Raw genomic sequence first — 20,313 nt, 5'->3', positions numbered from 1 at the left:
CTACATATTTTAGGTATATTAGTATAGTTTACTATTTAATAAGATGTTATTAGAGAATGATGGAAGGGGAAAAAAGAAATAAAAAAGAAAATAATTACAAAAAGAGAGGGAAAAATAATAACAAATGAGCAAATACAAATGAAGTAGATAAGAGTGTGGTGAGAAATTTTAATCGTGTCAGTTTGTGCAATTTTTATGTTCATTTACACTGATATGACGTTTATAACAAATAATAAACATTGTAATATGTAAAAATGTCCGGCTTTATTACTGCGATTTACCAAACAGTAGATAAATTATAGCAAATCCCGTGGATTTTGTATCTTATCCTATATAATCCTATCATGGCTAAAAATTCAGACGATCAAACGCAGCTTTAAAGGTGGCATTGAAGATAAAGTAGTCAAAGGAAGTCAATTAGGTACCTGCATTTTTTTCTTAAAAGTCAATTTTTGTGGGTTATAAGGGAAATAATGAAATGATTATTTTATGTTTTTCAAAAAAATTTAAAGAAAAAGATGACATATAGTTAAACAAAAATGAAGATGGGGGGGTATGGCCTTTTCCTCTCCCTCTCTCCCTTCTTCCACCTGCAGTCTCAAAGGCCCAAAAACACAGAAGTCATATCAGGGGGAATGCTTCTCTCTCTCTCTCTCTCTCTCTCTCTCTCTCTCTCTCTCTCCCCAAAGTGGAGTCTGGCTCCTCCTCCATCTGTTTACTTAAAGAAGGTTGATCAATCTTATGCATGAGAAGGTATGTGTTTAGGATACAGAGAAGGTGAATAGATCCAAAAGGCAAATGGGTTCGATGAACAAGTGGTTGGGTTTCTCTCTCTCTTCACAGTCACAGCAGCCCCTTGCTCTCCCACTTCCTTTCCTCTCCCATTCCCAGGGCATTTCTGATCCCACCGCTGTTGATGATGGTGATGTTTCAGGTAATATTACTGAGTGCGCCTGCACACATACCTTCTTCTTCTTCTTCTTGAACCCGATACGTGTTTATGATGGATGGATGAAGCAATGGGTAGAAATTAATGAACAAATGAATGGGTGTGAGTGCAGATTGGAGGGTGAAGAGGGTGGGAGGAGATGGAAGCTTCAAGGCAGTGAACTCGGTGGTGGATCTATCAGCATCAGCTATGCTCTTGGCCCAAACCCCAGTTGCTGATGATGAACAAGCCCCCAATAAGCTCGACAACTTTCTCGGGTGCAACCCCCTCTCCTCTTCTTCTGATCATGACCACCTCCACCTCAACCACAACTTCAACATGGGCGGCTCCGGCTCCGGCTCCGCCTCATCCTCCTCCATGCTCGGCTTGTCCATGATCAAGTCTTGGCTGAGGACCCACCCTCCCAATAGCAATACTAGTACTAGTCTGGCCGGGACGGAGATCGGTGCACCAGCACAAGCGCTGTCGCTCTCCACCGCTTCTGCCAGTGGCGGCGGTTGTGGTATCGATCACAATGATCCACAAATGCAAACGGCCCCTCCTGCTCCTCCTCTTCTTCGTGATAACTCCTCTACTGATGATACCCCAACCACTTTGTCCGCCGACTCACTCCCTCGTAGATCTGCCGATACTTTCGGACAACGCACTTCCATCTATCGCGGCGTTACCAGGTTCGCCCTTCTTCCTTTTTCACTAACTCCTCACCACCTTCTCATGTTTATCTATGCATATATATGTTCATTGTGGAGAAGCATATATTGTACTTTTATGTCTCAATACATATGTTGGGATCTCTTGGCTTTTGGTGCAGGCATAGATGGACTGGGAGATATGAGGCTCACCTTTGGGACAATACCTGCCGTCGGGAAGGCCAAACTCGCAAGGGAAGGCAAGGTAACAGTAACTTTGGTGCCCTCTTCAGATGCTATGAGTCATTATTAATCATTTGTCTCCTGGTTAAGTGCTTACCACAATGTATGTCCTCTCTACTTGAACGTCTTCATTTTGGCCTGGCTTCCTCCATCCTCACTGACTTCACTTTGTCGCAGTTTATCTGGGTAAGTATCCCTTTATATGCCAATATCAGCCCTCCATATCTTTCTTTGCAATCAAATTGAGCTCAATATACATCATCAGAATCTCTATTACTATATCTAACTTGTTTTGTGATGATTGATTTGTTCATGTAGGAGGTTATGACAAGGAAGAAAAGGCCGCCCGAGCCTATGATTTAGCCGCTCTCAAGTATTGGGGCACCACCACCACGACCAATTTCCCGGTAACTGCCTGCACCGATTATTGCATCGCCTCTAATTTAATTTGTTAATTTGGTGATTAGACTTCGTAGGGATGTGTTAACCTTTTTCTTATCTTACCTTTTACTCCCGGGCAGTGACGTGTTTTAGATGAGATCCTAAATGGTCTCCCTAATACGAGGGATGTGTCCTCAGTTCACCGATGAATTACCCGACAAGTGTACCTTCTTTTGTTTCCCACTCAGATGACTGCGTCCTTTTTTGTCTCTTTTCTATCTAAAACAATGTATTGGGTATGACCTTTCAGATCAGCAATTACGATAAAGAGTTGGAAGAGATGAAGCACATGACCAGGCAGGAGTTCATTGCGTCTTTGCGAAGGTACAGTAATGCATCGTACAATACATATCTTCGTCACTCCTTAACACAACAGATATATATTTACTTAACGATTTGGACTGCATTAAGAATGAATTGAAGGTGAAATTCCAAAGATCTGCTCTATGGAGTTATTTTTTTATTTATCTCTTCGATGCTTTGTTGCAGGAAGAGTAGTGGGTTCTCTCGTGGGGCATCCATTTATAGAGGAGTGACCAGGTAATGTATATGACTTTTGCATGAACTGATTGTGGCCCACGGTTGAGTGAATCCCCAAGATTAGATTATCATTGTCTCACATATTTTATCAGGATTTAATATGTGTTTGAACTTAATTAATTAGAGCTTTTTTGGGTATGTGGTGTCAGACATCACCAGCATGGAAGGTGGCAAGCAAGAATAGGAAGGGTTGCTGGGAACAAGGACCTTTACTTGGGCACTTTCAGTGAGTTCTCTCCCTAGTTTCCTGTGTTCATATAGTAACAACAATTTAAACTGTGCATAAACGATTGAATATGTATTTGAATCTTGACTCTGTTAACTATTATAGGTGCCACGTTAGGTATCTATATGTACATGTATCTGATGAATTGCACACTGAATGCAAAAATTGCTGGCAGGTACCCAAGAGGAAGCAGCCGAGGCATATGATATAGCCGCCATAAAGTTCAGGGGGCTGAACGCAGTGACCAATTTCGACATGAGCCGTTACGACGTGAAGACCATCCTGGAGAGCACCAACTTGCCTATTGGAGCAGCCGCCAAGCGCTTGAAGGAAGCCGAGCAGTCAGTGCCTGCCATCGCGGGCCACATCACTCTTGGGGGATCACATGAGCACCATAACTTTGTCTCTGGATCACCGCTCAGCGCTTTCTGGCCCTATACGACATTCAAAGGTGGTACCACTGATTATGGGGATTTCCTCCATGCACAAGCACAGGCGCAGGCATGGATGAGCAACAGTAATATGCAGCATGCGATAAATCGGCATCATCAGTTGCCCTCGCCATATGGATATGGGCATGTGCAGAGGGCGTGGCCATGCAAGCAAGAGCAAGAGGATGATTATTGTTATTCCAACTCCAACACCATTAACACCACCCACAATTTCTTCAACCACCAGCCTGCCTCTTCCAATTCCCTCTTATTGAGCACCACTGACTCTTCCAACAATAACATCGACTCCCCAATATCCATGGAGCAGAGTTCATCCTCCAATTCTCTTGTGTATGGTGGTAATGGATTCAACAATGCAGCTGCATATGGGAATAATAATCATTCTGGGCTTGGGATCCCGGTGGGAACCGTCTTGGCTAGCAATGGCATTGGCCATCATCATCAAAATCAGCATACCGAGCAATTCAGAGTGAATGAAACTAAAGATAATGATGGGCTAGCGAAAGTAATTGGGTATGGTCAACAGAACCACATTCAAGATGATTGCAACCATGAACATTATCAACAAGGTGGTGGATACGAGCTGGGTTGGCTACCCACTGCAGTGCCAACAACAACAACCCTCTTCTCTAGTAACAATTGTGCGATGCATCAGGTGGAGGCATCCCCTTTCGCCGTGTGGAAGGACACTTGATCTGCGGCCATCATCATGCAGGATTTCACTCACCCTTTTTAGTTTTGCGTTCGCTGTCTTTTGATTATTCTTAACTAAATCCGCCTCTCCCCCATTCGTCATTCGCTAACAGAGAGACAGATCGAAGATAGGACCCTTCCTTTCACAAGTCTTTCTTTCTTTCTTTCGCATTTTTGCCCCTTTAGCTTTTAAATGTGCACTTACAATGGTCGCTCACTGAAGTTCATGCAATAGCATCCGAGAGCTTAATTGCCTCCCTCTCGCTCGAGCTCTCTCATGCTATAATTTTGGGAAACTTCGATTGGGCTGCATGCATTGGATACTTTCGGAAAAGCTTTTGTCACCCTTTATCAATCTAACCATGCTATGTAACTCTGAACGATATATATACATTGATCTGGTCACGCAAAGAATGCCAGTTGCTTAGTCTTCTCTTCCTCTTTGGCATCGGCAATCCTAGAAACTCATGGCTACGTGGGACACTTGAGATCTCGATTCCGAGATTCACAAGGCTAAGTGTTCATGCCTTCCACTGAAAGCTCTGCACTGGGAGTGACTCTTTTCTGTGCTTATGGTTACAAACCTCAAATATGCAATCGTGAGAGAACAGAATCTCCGCTTGTCGGGACCTCCCCGCGGCGGCCCTCAGGAGCCAAGAGGTTAAGAGGCTAATGGATTACTAAGTCTAAATTTAGGACTTAACTCGAGCTCTCCCAAATCCATACCAACTCGCGACTTAAGATCCATATTATTAACATGCAAATCAGTTTTATCTAGGGGTTGCCACTAATCAGTTTAGGGTGGGTCGATTAGAAACTCAAGTAAGATGACGGGAGAATCGCCTTACTCCTACGAACCAGAGATTTAAAGAGTTCGGAGACTTGATTACACTAATTATACAACTAGTGCCCTTTCGGTACCTTTATCCTATTCAATTCCGGAAATATTTGTCAGACAGTTTGGATTGATTTCGAATCTCTCCATTAATAAATAAGGTGATTAGGCGGGTGCGCAATCATTAAACTAACAATTGGCAACCAAAGTATACATGCAGTCTTTCTATCGATTGTGAATTATAGGGTTCTAATCCTAATCGGACTAAGAAAACAAAAATCTATGCATTGGAAGTGTGCAAGCAACGGCCTAACATGCTTCTAAACATCTACATGCAAGACCGAATTAAACATGCGATTCAAAACATGCGAATCAAACAAATTTAAAAAATCATTTATTTTTTAATTAAGAAATATTTTTATATATTAAAATAATGTAATATTATATTATATAAATGGACCCGAGTTGAGTCTTCGGATCCGAACCGGATTAGCCAACACCTGCAAACTGGTCCGACCAAGACTGCGGGTTCGATTCGACCCGGTTCTTGCATGCCTCAGGTGGGCGAGGCCTCAACGAAGGCCGAGGACAGGCGCCGGTAAGTAGCCGGGCTAGAGGCTAGCCGGTAGCCTATCTTGCCCGCCTTTAAGTCTCGGGGCCCTACTTGGTCGGCCACCATTCTAGCCGACTACAACGACCGCCGAACGAGCCTTCAGCCAGGGCCTCTTGGCCCCGCTCTGGCTGAGGCTTGGCCGGCGAACCTAGGCCAAATTTTGGCCTCTGTTCGGTCTCAAACGGAGACCACAAGACCGACTTAAGCCTCCCAGCTCCCTGGCTAGCCTCTACATCGCCGGTCAAAGACCACAACAAATGAATCTCGTTCAGGAGTTTCATTGAGCAGTTGCTGTGCGCGGTTGAAATAAGAGGTCCTCGACCTTTCTCGGGGCATAGACCTACTCCGGCAGCCATGGCACACCCCCTACGGTGCCGCCTAGACCAGGAACAGGGATGGTATGGGCCAGTGTTCGTGCAAAAAGGACTGCCATGAACTCCAAGCCAACCTGCGCAGAAAAAGGGTAAAATAGGGGCCGTGAGAGACTCACCGGTTGAAGCTTCGGCTGGGGGTCATCAGTCGGCTCATGGGTGACAGTGAGGCTGGTCGGGGCTCCCTCTCACTCACTCTTCACTCAACTCTTGCTCTCTCTCTCTCTCTCTCTCTCTCTCTCTCTCTCTCTCTCTCTCTCTCTCGTTCTCTCTCTCTCTCTTTCTCTCTTTTTCTTCTTAAATTGGACGACCCCTTCTCTATCCTCTCTCCTCGGCTTTTATGGCGGCTGACGGCCACTTGATCTGTCTCTCCGGGTTGCTCATGGTCTGCTTTGCTTTGCTTTACTTTCTCTACTCTACTCTCTTCTCCGCTTGATTTTGCTCGGTGTAACGGCAAAACTCGTCTGAACAGCATCCACCGCGACTAGGAGAGAGAGAGAGAGAGAGAGAGAGAGAGAGAGAGAGAGAGAGAGAGAGAGAGAGAGAGAGAGAGAGAGAGAGAGAGAGAGAGAGAGAGAGAGAGAGAGAGAGAGAGAGAGAGAGAGAGAGAGAGAGAGAGAGAGAGAGAGAGAGAGAGGTCGGGCCAGAGGAAAAGGAAGAGTGGGCTAGGCCTGTGACATTCTCGAATTTAGACCTCGGTGGCCAAAGGTAAATAGTGATAGATTGGGCAAGTAGTCCAAGCCGAGAGTCGGTAATAGAACGGATAACATGGTCGGAACGAGTGTACTGAGGGTTGGTCATAGTTCGATCGAAAGATTATTCATGAATTGACCTAGGGATTGACAGTGGAATGACTCCCTGATCACGCAAGACGATTAGAGTGATATGACTGTGAATTGACCCTTCGATCATAAGGGCTGTCAGTGGGACAGTCCGAGATAGCTATGGATCAATCCTATGTCGGCATGTATCGGTCGCGTCGGTCGCGGGTGATACCGAACGGCCACGTATCGGTCACGGATGACCATGGTTGCTTCCGAGGTACTGAATTCCACGAGGCTACATGACAACCAAGGGTCGACCACGGGTCGTTGACACTCGAACGTGGACCGATAGTGAATCGGCCACGGATCATTGCGTCAAGTTGGATAGGCCATGGACGAGCCATGTGCCAGGCCACGAGCCTAATGGTTTGGCCGCGAACTAGGCTATGTGCCAACCGCGCCGGCCAGGCCTCGTGCCCGGACATGATCGGCCATTGTGCCGGTCAGTTAAATCACGGACCGGCTATGTGCCTAGTCGTGTGCTAGGCATTGTGCCTGACCCTTTTGCCAGGCAATGTGCTCGTCAAATCCGGCTCCAACCTAATTCCGTGCCCAAGAGACTTTGTCATGAGCCATGCATTGTGCCATGCCCATTCATAAGCTAATGCATCTATTGGGCCCATCAACCTGCCCCTTGCCCGTGCGGATCGGCGTCGTGCTCAGCGCGCCGCTCGTGCAGCCCAGCACCGCGCCCGTGCGCTCGGCCACACGGCCGGCCATGTGCCTGGCCGTGTGCCCATGTAGCCCGGCAGTGTGCCTGGCCTTGTGCCCGGCTAGGCCTGATTGCACAGGCCACGCGTTTGGGCAACCCGGATCGGCTGATTGTATAGTTGGACTTGGACTTTTGTTTGGTTGTGTTTGGTCACATTTGGAGGTTTTTCTACGAACCTCGGGGTATAATAAGTGTGTTTTGTTGCGAAAAACCCTCGGAAAATAAGTGGAGTGATTATGATGCGGGGTTACAAGTTAAGCATCGATTAGTCGATATCGTGTAAGTCGATTGATCCGAACTATTTGTGAGCAAAACCAGCACTTGTAGAGGACTAGAAAAAGGCCTCACGCTTCAGAAAATAGAGGGAACTAAGAGACAAAATTTGACCAAGTCAAATTGTCCACTAAAAGCCACCATTATTGGAACTTAGCTTAGGTGTCCCCTTTCATAATTGGGACCAGCTGAGTTGTCCACTCCCATAATGAAAGCTTGGTGACTCGTGGTCACCAATAATAGACAAGAGACAAGGAGGAGGAGGTCGGCCAAGGAGGAGCCAAGAGAGAGAGATAGAGAGAAAGAGAGAAAGCCAATTAATGCACAAGATTTGCAAGATCTTCCCATCATAATCTTTTGGCTCTTCTCCGTTAATGACATTAATGACTAAGATTTTCTAGATCAAAGTAATGATGGCACTTGACTTTAGGGGCCATATCATTATGACTTTGCCTCTTCTTCAAGCATGGACCACTATAAATAGAGAAGGCCTCCACTTGAATGGGAGCCCCACACGCGCACACACACCAATCGACCATCCTTTTTCTCCTTGTTGTTCGGCCATTAGGAAGTTCACGTCCGACACCCCGCCTTTCACGTGCTCAAGCCACACGCCTCTTGCTTTCCTTATTTCTCACGTGTTCTAGTTTTATCATTTGAATAAGTGAATTCCCTAATATCGGGAAAGGAAGTTGAGATGCGTTGTGACGTGGTTGCTTGGACCGTATCTTGGTCACTTGGTTGATCATAGTTGGTTCTTTCCATGATTTGCTTATATTTCGTGTTTAATGTTCACATCTCGAAATAGAAAACAGGGCTTGACGGGAATGTTCACGAGAGGTAGCCATGCTTGATGTTCTATTGTTATTTCTTGGCATGAACTTTGCTATTGATTTGCCATTGATACCGGTGCGGTAAGAGCCGACTCATGTTAAGGGCGATCAATTCATTCTCGCTTGACATTAGTGAGTTCACTTATTGAGTTCTCCGACTCATTCCACGTTATTTTTCTCTTTTCAGGTTCGTAGGATGGCGTCTCCCCCAACCCATTTTGACAACCCCATAGAGATGCGAGCTGAATTGCTTACCGTGATCGATGCTCGTGAAAGCCGCGGCTATCGTCGAATTACAACTTATGTAATGGTGGATGAGGGCCTCGAGGAATTGGTTCCCCACACATATGTGGCGTGGTACCGCCTGTCTAACAGAGACTGGATTGGAGCCCTGCGCAAGTTCAGCGGCCCCTTCGACAGTATGGGCGAGCCGGCTCCGGGGCATGCCAAGGGTGGGGTGTGAGACAACCAGGTGGACGAGTCACGGGGAGGAGTAGCACGAGTAAACGGGAGCGCGAGGAGACGGAGTAGTGGGAGTAGGATCACCCTAAGCCAAAATTTTATTGTTCATAGTCGGCTTTTGTTCGAAAATGCCTTTGGAATAGCGTATAAAATATATGCGTGGTTTGCAAAAACTCGAAAGATGACCTTGTTAAAATAAGCACGAATCATGTAAATATAACGTGCAATATTTGCTTATGATGTTTTTTTATGTCTCGTTTAATATTGCTTCTGTTTGCGCATTTAAAATGAACGGGACATACTAATTCATTTTCGCGAGTCATGAGCTCGAATGGGTCATAATCGGTCAACAAGCAACGATTGTGATTCTGAGTCGGGGCGTGACAAGGCCAAGCCCAGCTCACGTGAGGGGAAAAAGGAAAAGGGGAAAGGGCCAAGCCCGAAGGGAAAAAGGAGAGGGCCAGGTTGACTTGGCCTCGACCCGGCCCGATTCGATTTTTTTTTTTTTTTTAAGGGAAAAATATTCTAATCAGTACAATTAATGCACATGTGTTTAATGTCTATATGTTATGCAATTAAATATTTTTATTTTTGTTTTAATGGTTAAAAATTAACTCCTAATTTTTGCGCAATAAATTTTAATTGGGCAATTAAAGTTTACGTGTCAACACTACGGTCCTCTCTACAACTACTTTGATCCCACCTTGGACTATCGAGTTCGAACCCTCGTACTCAGCTTGGATTGACTCGGGTGTAATGGTGGATCACTACCACACTTCATGCAGGGGAACAATTTTGCCACTTTAGCCTTAGCAGCAGTGGATTTAGAAATTAGTAGATAACTGCACACCTCAAAATTGCAATGTTCTGTGATTTTTAAGTGTCTAGCAAATGATAATTATGTTAGGAGAGAAATGGAAATAACAAAGTGGGACCAATTTCTACTTCTACAACTTCTAACTTTTTTTATCCATATTAAGAGAATGTGTGATAATCTAGAAAATGGAGTAAGTGGGCATTTATTCAATTAGTTAATCCCTGATAATTTCATAAGTTTGAAAAAGTTCATATTAACATGTGAGGAAAAAGATATTCAAAATATCATAATTTTCATACGACGCTCATTTTAGTGCCAAAACATTTTCATAGATCACTTCAATGCTACTTTGGCAAAAAAAATGATTACTCGAGTGTTATTACCAATTTGGGATGCCAGAAATCTAACGTGACAATATTTAAACATTTTGATCACTTTAGTAAAGGAAAAACATTAGTGGCACTACCGAGACCACTAGCTCCTCGTCCTCGACCAAGAAGATTTAGATTTGACTTTTAAATTGGTGAAAAAGGCATTTTGGACCATGCGCATTTGTTTTAGGGCTTTTTTGAGGGAGATTATAAAAGGGTTGTGTTACACAACACATTGCTAACCCTAACCTCTACATTCTCTCCATTCTTTGTTCTTGCTATCTTCTTATTAGATTTTTAGATCTTGTGTCTCACCAAGCGGTTTGTTTTTTTTGACATTTTGGATTGTACTCTTGTACTTGTTGTTGAAGATAGTTAAACCCTCCCTCTCTCCTTGTGGTTTTTTCCCGTCTTGGGTTTTTACGTATATCTTGTGTCTCGTGTGGTTTTGGTTTTGGTTTTGGTTTCATCCTTTGCTATTTGTGCTTCGATTTCTGCATCTTTTGGCGTTATTCTGCGACAAATTGGTATCAGAGGGCAGAAATTTCAATTTTTTGTTCGAAATGGCATCTATCAAGTTCAAAGTGGCACCCTTTGATGGCCAAAATAATTTTGGGCTACGGAGGATCAAGATGAAGGTGTTGTTGCATCAGGAAGGTTTGGTTAGAGGCTTGGATGGGAAGTACCCCGACGACAGAACTTCAGCCGAGATCAAGGAGATAGAAGAGAGGGCGCACAACACCATCCAATTGTCATTGTTCGACAAGATGCTTTGTGAGGTCGCCGATGAAGAAAAGGCTTTGGAATTGGGGAAGAAGCTCGATAGTCTCTACATGAAGATATCTCTTATGACGAGATTATTCTTGAAGCATCGTCTTTACTCGCTAAAGATGTAGAAAGGTACTCCTATCCAAGAACATCTTGATGAATTTAATAAGATTCAGATGGATATGAAAAATCTGAATTTGGAATTAGATGATGAAGACCAAAAACTATTTTGTATGCTCACTACTGAACTCATATGAGAATTTTGTGAATTCTATGTTGTATGGAAGGGAATCTGTAACTCTTGAGGACGTGAAGGCCTCGTTGAATTTCTCGGAGATGTGCACAAAGTTGAATGCGACTAGTATTGATGATAAAGCCAATGGTTTAGTTGTTAGGGGAATGTCAAATCATCGTGATAAGTGCAAAAGTAGTAAAGGGCGTTCGAAGTCTAGGTCCGGCCAAATGGAGTATTAATATGTCACGATTTCGAGCACTACAAAAATGAGTGTCCTTTGCTCAAGACTTAGGGGAAGAAGTCCATGGAGAGTTCCAATTCGACTAGTCTGGTGAAGGATAACAAGTCAGTTGATGTAGACAAAATTCTTACTATTTCGTCTTCGGATTGTCGTGTTAACGACATATGGATTTTGGATTCGACATATTCATACCACATGTGTTCAAATAGAGATTAGCTCTACATATATGAGAAAGTCAGTGGTGATTCAGTTTTAATGGGCAACATTGTGGTTTGCAGGATTATGGGTATTGGTACAGTACGGATCAAATGTCATGACAAGATAGTAAGAATTTTGACAAACGTTAGGCACATCCCATATTTGAAAAAGAACCTTATTTCGTTGAATAGTATGGATTCCACTACATGCATGTACATGGGTTGAGGTGGAGTTTTGAAAATTTCAAAGGGCTCCTTGATTGTGATGAGAGGTAATAAGAAGAATAACCTTTACGTTATGTAGGGAGGTACAGTTCTAGGTTTTTCAAATGTATCATCATCTTCAGATTCTGAGAAATCAAGGTTGTGGCATATGCAATTGGGTGACATGAGCGAAAGAGGAATGACTATCTTGAGTAAACGCGGTTTACTCTATGGAGAGTATACGGTCTCACTTGACTTTTGCGAGCATTGTGTTTTCGGGAAGTAAAGCAGAATTAGTTTCTATACTGAGGTGCACTCGACAAAGGGCATAGTTGACTACATTCACTCTGATTTGTAGGGACCTGCACAAATTACATCTAAGTGGTGCAGTTTATCTTCTGATATTTATTGATGTCTTTTCTAAGAAAGTCTAGGTTTTAAGCGTAAGAGTGACGTTTTTGATACGTTCAAGAAGTGGAAGATGTTGATTGAAAATCAAACCGGGAAGAAGATAATGCGTCTCAAAATAGACAATGGCATTGAGTTTAGCGGAGGTGATTTCAACAAGTACGGTAAAGATTTAGTGATTGTTTGATATCGCCACTAAAGATTGTTAATCAAATCACTCACAATCTACACCTAGTGATGGTGAGTATCAAATTGTGATGGTGATGCATTGGCTCTAATGATGGTGAGATATATGTTGGAAGATCACCGTTGATGGTACAGAAAATAGCGGTTATAGTTGGACTCCGTGGCTAAAAAATCGGGAAAGGTATTAGAAAATCAGTTGACAGGTTTCTACTTCAGAGAAAAGACCTTTGTAGCAGGCTCCATTTTAGGAAACCTGCGGCAATCAAAGGAAGCGATTGTAGGAGCGGCTAGCTATGTGTATTTGAAGGTTTCCAACGGTTAGATTGAAGACTTATATATAAGTAGCAGCGAAGCTTAGAAGAGGGTTGGATACGTTGATTTCAACAATTGTAATCTAAGCTAGAAATTATCTCTAATGTTATTATGAATATCTCTCCGTATTAGTTTAGCACTGTAATAATAAATAATCAAGTGTACAAGTGTAAGGGTAGTTATTATGTCTTGATAGTGTGATTTACTGTGTGAATGGAACAATACTGGCCAGTTGTAACTCGCATTGCGGGTTTCTAGTGGAATATAGCTGCGATTGAGGCTATTAGCAAGAGACTGGACTGGACGTTTGCTCGGGAATAAGCTAAATCACTATAAATTGCTATGTGATCTATCTATTTCACGTTGGCTTACTTCTAACACTATCTTGTGTGCTAATTGTTTGATATTTCACTAAAAAATAAACTTCAGTTTCTTCATACAACCTATTCAACCACCCTATAATTACGTTTCTATTTATAGAGAAATCAAAACATAGGAAATAACCAAACATTTACAGACATAAGAACTAGAAAATTTAATAAAAACCTGGGAACTAGAAAATGCATTAAAATACGTAAAAATTTAAACTTTGACTTTTCCAAATTCGTGCTTCAATCTTGGAAGCCTAATAGTTATTGTAAAAGATCATCAAATAACATAGAAATTGATCATAATAGCTTCCAATTACTAGGTAATTGATTAAGAGCCTCATAGTCGACATCAACCTTGTAAATCGACATCTAGGTAGCTAAATGACAACTATATAATCGATCACTTATTCACTGAATTAACAACTAACTCGTAGAACCAACATCTACAACTTGAACCCATCAAGTTGTTCACTGAATTAACAACTAACTCGTAGAACCAACATCTACAACTTGAACCCATCAAGTCAAAGTATGGTCGAAATCGGTCTATGTTTATAGGAATAAGAAATGGGTTGGTTTGATCGATGAAACATGAGTGGAGCTTGAGAGCTGACTTGATGCCCTACATCAAGTTCCTTCATATATCGAATATCACACATAAAAGTAAAGCCAGAGCTTGTATAAGAAAAAGACCTCCCGTCTCAAGTTAGGTTTAGGCCATGCCATTACTAAACAAAATAGTTATGGAATTCAAGATGTTCAAGTTTTAGGCCATGCCATTACTAAACGAAATAGTTATGGAATTCAAGACGTTAAGTTTTGGGTTAATATCATGAAAAATCCTAAATCGGTGCACTTTAGATAAATTTACCAAAACTAATTTTTAAGTCACAAAAAACCTCAAACCAGTACGGTTATAACAAATTTATCCAAAAATAATTTTTGAGCCACCAAAAATATCAAACCGGTACACTCAAGACAAATCTACCCTCTGTTAGCTTCCATCAATTTATACCATGAAATTACCAAGCTGAATGAAACATTGTAATAACTTAATTGACATGACAAGCCCATGGAAATCCATATCAGTGGGGGTAAATTTGTTGTACCTGTTTGAGATTTTTTATGACCCAAAAGTTAGTTTGCTGTAAATTTTTCGCAATACACCAAGGTTTTTCAATATTAACCCTTTTAAGTTTTTTTTTTTTTTCACGTTTCCGCACTGGAACAAACAAGTACAGGCAGTGGGAATTCAGCCATCACCGTGAGACGGGGGGGCATCTGACCGCCGCCGCAGTCGATCGGTCGTCTCTCCGCAGCCGGCGGAGATGGTGGTTCCCTCCTCGACACGGCGACGCAACGCCGCTCTCCTCCTCCTCCTTCTTCCTCCACTTCTTGTTCTTCATCTCTCCGAAGCGGCGGGTGGCCGGAGAGTGATAGAGGTGAAGGGCGCTCCGGAGTCGGTGGTGTGGGTGGTCCAGCTCTCCGATCTCCATTTCAGCGTCCACCACCCTCTCCGGGCGGCCCACTTCAAGACCCACGTCGCCCCTGCCCTCTCCCTCGTCAACCCGTCCCTCGTCCTCGTCACCGGCGACCTCACCGGTCGTCCCCCTGATTCTACGGCGGCCGATGATGCTCTGTTTTTCCCTCAGCGCGCGTGTTCGGCTCGCGGTCGTGAACTGATTCCCGGTTTTCTTGGCAGATGGGAAGAGCGAGGATCTGCTCACGATGAAGCTGAACGAGGAGGAGTGGGTGGAGTACCGGGACGTGATGGAGGACGTGGCGAGGCGGAGCGGTCTCCACAAGAGCCTCTTCTACGATCTCAGAGGGAATCACGACAACTTCGGCGTCAACGTTGAGGGGGGCTCGCTCGACTTCTTCTCTAAGTACAGCATCAACGCCCAATTGGGTAGAACTGGTAACATCAACAGCGTCACTCTTCAGGTCTGTTTCAGTTTTGACATTTCTCCCGTCGCTTAGATTTTGGTGTTCATTCATCAGCATCGCCGCCTGTTGTTCCTGTCTTGTTCTTTGGCGAGATCATATGTGCAAAGTTGCTCCCCTTTCTTTTGATTCGTTAGAATTAGCTCAGTCATAAATTTAGCCTCGGCCCCTTTTTGTGCATCCCAAAAATGGCTCTTGTTTGATGATATTCTTTGCATTAGTTCCAGAGTGAGGAGGGGTCTCCATTGTTAGTCTTAATTTGTTGTCATGTAGTAATTCCAACTGTGTTCTTCATAATGATATTTCTTTTGTCTGCCCTGTTACGGACCGATTTATTCAAGGCAGGGGAGCGGAAACACTTGTTTGTGGGATTGGATAGCACAATGTCTGTGGGTACGCGAGGCCCGACTAATCTCTTTGGACATCCCACTGATCAACTCTTAGCTGAATTGGATTCTGAGCTATCACAGTGGGATTCACTGACCACTAGACCAGTAACCAAGATATCGTTCGGGCATTTCCCACTTTCATTCTCGGCTACCTCATCGTCGGGGAAGAGCTTGAGAGATATTTTTCTCAAACATTCACTATCTGCTTATCTCTGTGGACATCTCCACACAAGGTTTGGCAAGAATTTGAAGCGTCATCACCAGTCAAGTGATCACGATTCTTTTCTGCACAATTTGTTCCAGCTAAACATTCACCAAGTGCCTACTTTATGGGATCAGAATTGTTCTTTTGGAGCCCCACCATACAAAGAATTCTGGGAATGGGAGATGGGTGACTGGAGAAAGAGTCGAGCCATGCGTATTTTGGCCATTGATAGTGGTCATGTTTCATACCTGGATATTAACTTCGAGTCAGGAGTCAAAGAAACTATTATTGTGCCCACTTTTCCACTAGATTCTCGATTTATGTCCACGTCTTTGTCCCGTGACAGGTATGAATGCCAATATATGGTTCCTTCATCTTATGAAACAATTAGAGCTCTGGTGTTTTCAGTTTCCCCAATCGCATCGGTTGTCGCTAGAGTATATGACTCCAGAGATGGAGATCTAAGCATGGTCATGGAAGCACATATGACTAAGCATGAGGGTAACGCCTCCAGGGGGAATTTTTACAGTGCTGCCTGGAACTACAGGGCCTTTGAGGACCCGTCACCCGATAGATATTGGCTTCAGATCAAAGCTATAGACATGGCTGGTAAATCAAGTTCGACAGAACTAAGACCATTTTCCATTAATGGTCTTACTGCTCAAGTCTCGTGGACATGGAAGGAGTTTTTTGTCATGGGTTGTCAATGGGCTGGCTTATATTTCCCTTTATTCTGGTCTGCCCTGTGCTTTATGTTTTCTATTCTCCTTATCCCAAAAGCACTCCAAACATTCCTAAAGAAGCAGTACTCATACATGAGATTTGCCACTGGTAAAGGCATTGTGGGGGGTATAGCTTGGTTTTTGCAGGAGCTCTGCAATATTCCTGGGTTATGGTTTGGCATTTTGGGGTACCTGTTCTTCCTTCTTTTGTTCCCTTGGTTAAGTGGCCAAATATTTAGCAACGGTGGAATGGGATATATGACTTACAAGGGTTGGGTTGTTAAGGACATCCATTTAGGTGAAAATCATGAGTTTTTGGGATTTCCGGATGTCATGGTAATTGTCCTTCCTCATCTTGTCACTGTGGTATTGCCAATGATACTGGTTTGTGGAGCTTTGGCTGCTGAAAGAGGCTTTCATCAGCATATATGCTCCACTGCTGGGAAAAAGAAAGATGATTATGGTCAGGAGAAAAAGAGATCGGTAAAGTCTGATACGCCAGGAATTAAGAGACTGGTTCCCGCGATTGGAAATCGTTGGTTGCGGAAACTTCTTGTGGTGGTTTGCTTAGCAGTTTGTTGCAAACATTTTATGGTAAGTTTCGTCAAATGACCTACTTGAAATTGAATGAAATGAACGGCTTATGTGATTCCATGAAATATTCTGGAGTGAGATCCTCTTCAATTACTTCATGCGTTAAGGATGGTGAGGTCTAGAATGAAAAAAAGTAGCATAGAGGGTTTTTGGACTCTATGAAATTGAATGAAGAGATTAGCGTAGAGAGTTACATAAGAAGTTAATGTGAGTAGAGTTGAATGGAGGGTTTCTCAAGTCTACATTCACTGTCTTTCCAGAAATGGTGGTTTATCCTCAACATTGGTTATGCTCTGGCTTGGTTTATTAGTAGTCTATCACTCAGTTTGGCCATTACCCCTGCCTTTCATTGTATTCGGAATTTTCTTAAAGAAGTTAATTGACATAATATTTGGTCCTACCTTAAATCTTTCATGTACATCACATGATTCACGTTATCTGGTTATAGAAAGTTGATGCCGGATATGTCTTGGTTGATTTCTTTTTGTTTGGGAGTTTATATGATGTGAGACCCTCTGATGCATGCTTTGAATGTCTATAAAATACTTTGTCGCTTCTTGATTGCCTAAGCTTTTGAAAAAGTTGCGAATGGATGATGTAGTACAATCCGGAAGCATACAGGTCACTTACAGTCAATGATCCCACCACAACCTTGGTGTTAATTGTTGCTTCTCCATCTTTATCATTTCTCATTACAGAACTGCAGAGCTCTAATGAAAGCTTACGAGATGAATCCGTTCATAAATTTTCCGGTGTACAGCCTTTCGGTTCCTGTATTACTGGCTTATGCAGTCTACAAAACGAGGAGCAACGACCAACTCAGGCATTGAAGAGGTAAACTCTTGCTCGCATGGCTTGGACCGGTCTTTTCACTGCTAAAGAAAAATTCCAACTTCAACTAGCATACACTTTTTCTAGAAATCTGAAAACTCTTTTCTCAAACCAAACATGGGCAATTGTAATTCTCCACCTTGTAGCACTTGTAAAGGATATGCATGATGCTAAATTGCGGCGGTTCCTTGTCTTCTTAGCTTTTCCACGTGCTTTTCTTCTTTCAGAAATGCCATCTCGATTCGCATATATCTACTATCGTCGTGACTGAGAATGATATATGACCAAGGGTATGAATGTCCACTGAGTATGATAACATAGACAATGTTACATTCTTGCGTGCTTTTAACCACCCATTAAATGTTTGTCACGTCATTTAGTAAACAAGTCTCGATATAACTATTTAGACTACACTCAACATTTCTCTATTGACGTCATGCATGTGATACCATGCTTGCAACTAAAGGAGAGAAAGCCGCTGAGATAATGGATTGGTGCCTATTTTCAGACCATGCATATTAACCTTCGCGCCGTTGTGTGGCCAGTTCCTTGAAAGCTAATTCATATACACGGAGCATAGCGAATAATCTTACCCGTGGGATAATTAAAGAGCGTACGGATCTGGGTGTTTACCAAGAATTTAATTGTGTATGTTAAGACTAGTTTATAAAATCGATTTACAGATTAATATATGTGTTAGAGTCTTATTAGGCATTAGATATGGGCTACTCGTTTAAATACTTACTAGTTGTGAACCATCTTAATAAGACTAGCACTTCTGTGAGAAACAAACCACTACTTTTTGAGAGGGAGCCTCTAAGGAGTCGACATGTGGCCCTCTCTTTGATCGACACATACCCCAATTGATATTTTCTTCTACTTTTTATTCCTACACCATGTCATTTTTTTGTGTTGCTTGCTTCCTGTTTAGAAATGTAAAAATTAATAAAAGCAAGACCATTTGGTAAAATTAATAATCTCAAGTTAATTTTGAGAGCCCATGTTTAATTGTTTATGTTGTTGTAGTAGGTTGCTTTCTTTAAAAAAAAAGAAAGGCAAAGCCAAGTGAACTAATAATATGAGTATCCCATGATTACACTTTTTGTTCAATTCGAGATACACAAGTTAATGACAAATAACTCGTTTAAAAAAAATTTAACCTACCCATGAAATTGTAGGTAAAGAACAATATTCGCCTAAGTCACTATGTGGTTTACTAGAGAACTTAGGTAACCCATTCAAAGATTCGAAATAGCCTATGATAATTCCCATGAATTAGGCAGTTTAAAGATAAGAGAAGCTTTACCCTTTAGTGTATACCAACAATTACACCTATCATACCATATTTTGAAAAGTTACACTTTACACCACCCAATGTTTGATTAGATCATTGGCTTTTCTACCCAATAATGATTAATTTAATCATGCTTCTAATAATCATCAATCAAGTCTCTTCTTCAATTTGCTTGGAACTACATCAAAAGTGGAAGCTAAACCCGGTAATACAATTGTGCATCTGATTGATAAATCTCATTGAATCAAAATATGGCCATATTATTAGAAAATGCTTGTGAGTGTTGCAAGAACTTTTCGATGAGTTTACTACTTCTGTGCATTCGGTGAACACAGTAGAAGTCCTTTGATAAGTCGACAAGTGGGGCCTCTCATTGTGTAACACGTCTCCGACCTTTTCACAAAGTTTGAAAGCAATAGAGCTCCCGAAATTAGAAAAATCCTTAACATCTGTCTACCACCTTCTTCCTTTTCTTTTCTCTATTTTAATCTATTTTCAAAGTCCTTTTTTTTTTTGCTAAAGATTTTGAAAAGCTAATGTATGGATGATCTAGGCAAAAAAAAAATTTGAAAGTCACATCTAAAGAATTTGTGGAGAATTCACCTTTTAAGAGAACTTCGAAATTTAGAATTGCGGAGGGTAATGAAAAGAAAATCTCGAAAACGAAGTTATTCGGGTAGTCAAATAATTCGTCATTTGTTTAAATTTGAGGAAACCCAAACTTATTCACGAAAAGCCAAAACAATTCATTTGAGTAATTATGTCCAAACAAAAACTTTCAAGAGTTTTCTTCTCATTGAGCAGATACATGGAATGAAGAACAAAAGTACAACATGCATTGCAAAACATGTGAAATGGAGAAATGAGTATAGAGAATGAGATGAAAGAGTCACCAACAAGAAATGACAAGAAGGAAGATTGTATAGCTGACCAAAGAGATCGTATAGTGTAGGAGTGAGTAACATGGACCGACCGAATCGGGAACCACTAGAACCAAACCGGATCGGCTGGTTCTAGGCGGTTCCGAGGGGCGTCAGTTCGATTTCTAGTTCCATAAAATTGAAATCGGTGATTTTTGTTTTGGTCCGCAGTTCCAAGGGAAAACCGAATAGACTGGACCGCTCAGAC

The 20,313-nt window shown here is 42.4% G+C and overlaps 2 protein-coding genes and 1 long non-coding RNA gene across 3 annotated transcripts; 2 read left to right on the top strand and 1 right to left on the bottom strand.

Annotated features, from left to right (window-relative positions):
* Positions 1 to 654: 654 nt before the first annotated feature.
* Positions 655 to 4,174, top strand: LOC115690190 (AP2-like ethylene-responsive transcription factor BBM). The gene is made up of 9 exons (XM_030616449.2): positions 655 to 934; positions 1,062 to 1,620; positions 1,761 to 1,843; positions 1,999 to 2,007; positions 2,140 to 2,228; positions 2,513 to 2,586; positions 2,752 to 2,802; positions 2,952 to 3,028; positions 3,204 to 4,174. Exons 1-9 carry the CDS (start codon positions 799 to 801, stop codon positions 4,172 to 4,174), a joined length of 2,049 nt encoding a protein of 682 aa, XP_030472309.2. The 5' UTR covers positions 655 to 798.
* Positions 3,082 to 6,215, bottom strand: LOC130135282 (uncharacterized). Its single transcript, XR_008814726.1, has 2 exons — positions 6,112 to 6,215; positions 3,082 to 3,896 (listed from the first exon to the last, which is right to left on the bottom strand). It is a non-coding gene; the product is annotated as an uncharacterized LOC130135282 (long non-coding RNA).
* Positions 6,216 to 14,459: 8,244 nt separating this feature from the next.
* Positions 14,460 to 18,140, top strand: LOC115690160 (putative metallophosphoesterase At3g03305). Its single transcript, XM_030616423.2, has 4 exons — positions 14,460 to 14,808; positions 14,909 to 15,150; positions 15,492 to 17,060; positions 17,759 to 18,140. The coding sequence occupies exons 1-4, from the start codon at positions 14,535 to 14,537 to the stop codon at positions 17,888 to 17,890; spliced, it is 2,217 nt and encodes a 738-aa protein (XP_030472283.2). The 5' UTR covers positions 14,460 to 14,534; the 3' UTR covers positions 17,891 to 18,140.
* The last annotated feature ends 2,173 nt before the right edge of the window (positions 18,141 to 20,313 follow it).

Source organism: Syzygium oleosum, unplaced genomic scaffold (assembly GCF_021117445.2).
Source record: "Syzygium oleosum isolate NSW1041296 unplaced genomic scaffold, Sole_v2.1 Sole_v2.30, whole genome shotgun sequence".
Taxonomy (NCBI): Eukaryota; Viridiplantae; Streptophyta; class Magnoliopsida; order Myrtales; family Myrtaceae; genus Syzygium; species Syzygium oleosum.
The sequence above is the reverse complement of the archived record's forward strand: the minus strand, read 5'-3'. Positions and strand labels throughout refer to the sequence as shown.